Genomic DNA, 3,045 nt, shown 5'->3' on the forward strand with positions numbered 1-3,045 from the left:
TAATGTTACACACCAACTATTAAAACAATGATCTATTAAAAAAATAGTTTGTCATGGCACTGATGTGTAAACTTTTAGAGAGAAGTTACAGAAGATACATGATTTGCTTTTGAATATTTCAAGCAGTTTACTACAGCAGTCATACAACGCAGACGTCATGTATATAGACTAGGTAAAATCTGACCTTATCACTGAATTTAATAGTTGGAAACTTAATAAAATGTTTGCCACTCACCAGGAGAAACTCTTTCAGGTGCTGCTCTATGTTCTTTTTCTGGACAGTGAACATGGCAGCAGCCAGCTGGTTGATAGCTGTGGCTAAACAGTGGATGTTGTTGTTGTGGCCTGAGCAAAATAAAAACACAACATTAAATACTGACTAATACAAAGAACTGAACGGCATCTCCTGTAAACCTAGCCACAGAGAGGACGTTTTTGTGGCCCAACAATTAGAGACATTTACTAAATGATCCGTAGCCCTAGAGAGGAAGTATACCGAGTTTACTTCCTCAGGCTCACAGGGTAAATCTATTTCCAACATGCCAATGGAAAATAGAGACAAAGAAAATAATCTGAGACCAACGCCACCCTGTGCTTTGATAGAAATCTTGGCTATTTGCTGCTCTTAATGGTCCAGGCTCGGAGCCAAGCAGTCAGGGTCAGCAGGGCCACATGCCAACAGTAACTGTATCGATGCACGTCAGCTGAACTTATCTGTAAACAAAACTCTCTCAACAGAAACGTGTTTCTCATTAACCAACATACTGTGCTGCGAACCACGTCAGCCGGACTGGAAAGTATGATGCACAGAGATGCTAATAAGCCTTAATGTTTCAGATTTGAGAACCTTTTTTATTCACTATCAGCAGCTGGTACTGTAAGTAATGGCTGGAAGAGGTAGGGATAAGTATTTTCAAGGTTCAAGATTCTTTATTGTCATGTGCACGACAATAAAAAAAGTAGTCATTGACAATGAAAGTCTTAGGCCTCAGGCACCTCTAACAATGCTTATTAAATAATAAAAAAACACAAAACACAAGTAAAAGCAAAATCTGAATCTTAGACAAAAAACAAAAATAACGTGACAGAATAAGTCGATATATGCATATACTGTATATAAAGTATATTCATTTCTATGAATGAATGAAATGATATGCACCTCCATGCTCTCGGCTGTAGATAGAGTTGGAGTCCAGGGCCAGGGTAGGCAGGGAGACGCCGATATAGACCAGCAGCAAACAGGAAAGCTTGTACTCCTCATCAAGGGACGTGTTATCTGCCGGTTTTTCATAGAAAACATTAAGATTTGAAAGAACTATCTTTTCCCGATGACTGCATTAAGCCATTAGACCAAGCTGTGTACATAGTGGCACTAATAGTTTTAGCGTTACCTGTCTGCAGATTGCGGATAGCTGCGACAAGGGCAGGATCAATTTCACATGTCAACCCTGCAGCAGAAGCCAGCTCAAAAACGCTCAGAGTCACCTGTATGGTCATAAAGCATTAAGTGAAGTGCAGCTAAAAATGGCAGGTTGATGCTTAATGCAGACATGAAGTGTAATTTAAATGCAATGGACCATTTCAATTTTCATTATTTAGTTGCGTTTTACTGCTGATAAACCCCACAAAAAAGAAGACGACAAAAAGACGATCAGTAGGATGATGAGGTGTGCTTTACATTTGATGTAGTAGCCACAAAAGTGACATAGGCCTACTGCACATGTAATGACACTAAATCAGCAGTGGGTGCCTTTGTCATGACACAGGTTTTGATCTGCCCTATTTCTGGTTGCATGCATGGTTAGCCTGTCTGAGCAGAATGTTTCCACTGATGTGGTTGAGACCGCAGAGCTGCAGCGACGATCACAGTCTCTCTCACGGAGGCATGTCGGGACTGCTGACGTCTTTGGGGTTATGCTGGCCATGGCTGTGGCACGGCTGTCATGCCTCAATCTGAGGCCAGACGTAAGTAAGGGAGGGGAGTTCATGGCTCACTGTCACACGGATTGCTCCAGAGGGAGATAAGGAATTTAATTTGGTTGGTACTAGAGAATAGAAGAAAATAAACTGTTTCTCTCCATCTCTCAGATCAGCTGTTGCACACTGTCTATATACTGTCTATATATTCTTCATTCTTAACCTCCAATAGAAATCAATCAATTCCCCAGTCTCAAATGTAAATACGTTCTGGATGAATGTAAACACAATAAAATGCCTTCAACCCAAATTCTCTCTCAATAAGTCGGCCCAGTGAAAATAAACCGTTAATATTGTTGATAAAGTCTGATGGGATGATTCATGTGCAGTTAGACCCTGATTATTGCTCTTCAAATTCTCTGTGGGATCTCAACACACGGAATGCTGTTTCTAGAGTGTAGTTGTAATACAAATGCAATGTTTTACCTGGATGTCGGTTTCAGGAGAGATGAAGTCTTTCAGGCACTCCATGGGCCCAATCAGATACGGGCAATGCTTTTCTAGGACCTATAGGATAATATGAAACAATGTTACTCTGATCATACAGTACATGATGTGGGAAAGACTTTATTTAGCAAACGATCAGTTTTCTTCCAGCTCTATATAGAGTAACAAGAGATGCAGTGCATAAAACCATACTTCTCCTGTTGATGTTTTATGTTTTATCTGTTGTTTTAAGTATTGAAAAGATAAACCCGGAAACTACAGGACAATAATGTACTATAACCTGGTATTCCATAGAACTAAAAAAAAAAAAAAAGTAAAACTGTCATAAACTTTGACTAAAAAAAAGATAATTTTAACTCAAGGTCCACTTGCTAGCTCTATTTCTAGAGCCTTCCAGCGGTCACAGTAATTTTTTTCAGATGTCATACAAATTGCTGTGCATAAGCTTTCAAATAATATCAAACAAATCCATTCAGGAGAATGCGTTGAATTGATCCAGGAATGGAACTTCAGTCACGTGACAACAGGTGGTTGAATAAAATAACTGGTAAATAATATATTGTACATGTAGACTGAAAAAACTCCAACTGCTGATGAAGACAGAATTTACGCTAGCAGATA

At 39.4% G+C, this 3,045-nt stretch overlaps 1 protein-coding gene and 1 long non-coding RNA gene across 2 annotated transcripts in view; one reads left to right on the top strand and one right to left on the bottom strand.

Moving 5' to 3' along the window:
* Window positions 1-3,045, bottom strand: part of nckap1l (NCK associated protein 1 like) — a 24,471-nt gene that overhangs the window by 1,386 nt on the left and 20,040 nt on the right. The window contains exons 26-29 of the mRNA XM_032512793.1: window positions 2,404-2,484; window positions 1,392-1,485; window positions 1,160-1,276; window positions 236-345 (exon numbers count right to left, since the gene is read on the bottom strand). Of these exons, the coding sequence (XP_032368684.1) occupies window positions 236-345; window positions 1,160-1,276; window positions 1,392-1,485; window positions 2,404-2,484 (402 nt within the window). The remainder of the gene's footprint in view (window positions 1-235; window positions 346-1,159; window positions 1,277-1,391; window positions 1,486-2,403; window positions 2,485-3,045) is intronic.
* LOC116687444 (uncharacterized) overlaps window positions 53-3,045 on the top strand; it is an 18,140-nt gene continuing 15,147 nt past the window's right edge. The window contains exon 1 of the long non-coding RNA XR_004331545.1: window positions 53-125. This is a non-coding gene — a long non-coding RNA (uncharacterized LOC116687444). The remainder of the gene's footprint in view (window positions 126-3,045) is intronic.

The sequence above is a fragment of the Etheostoma spectabile genome, chromosome 4, assembly GCF_008692095.1.
Source record: "Etheostoma spectabile isolate EspeVRDwgs_2016 chromosome 4, UIUC_Espe_1.0, whole genome shotgun sequence".
Classification (NCBI taxonomy): Eukaryota; Metazoa; Chordata; class Actinopteri; order Perciformes; family Percidae; genus Etheostoma; species Etheostoma spectabile.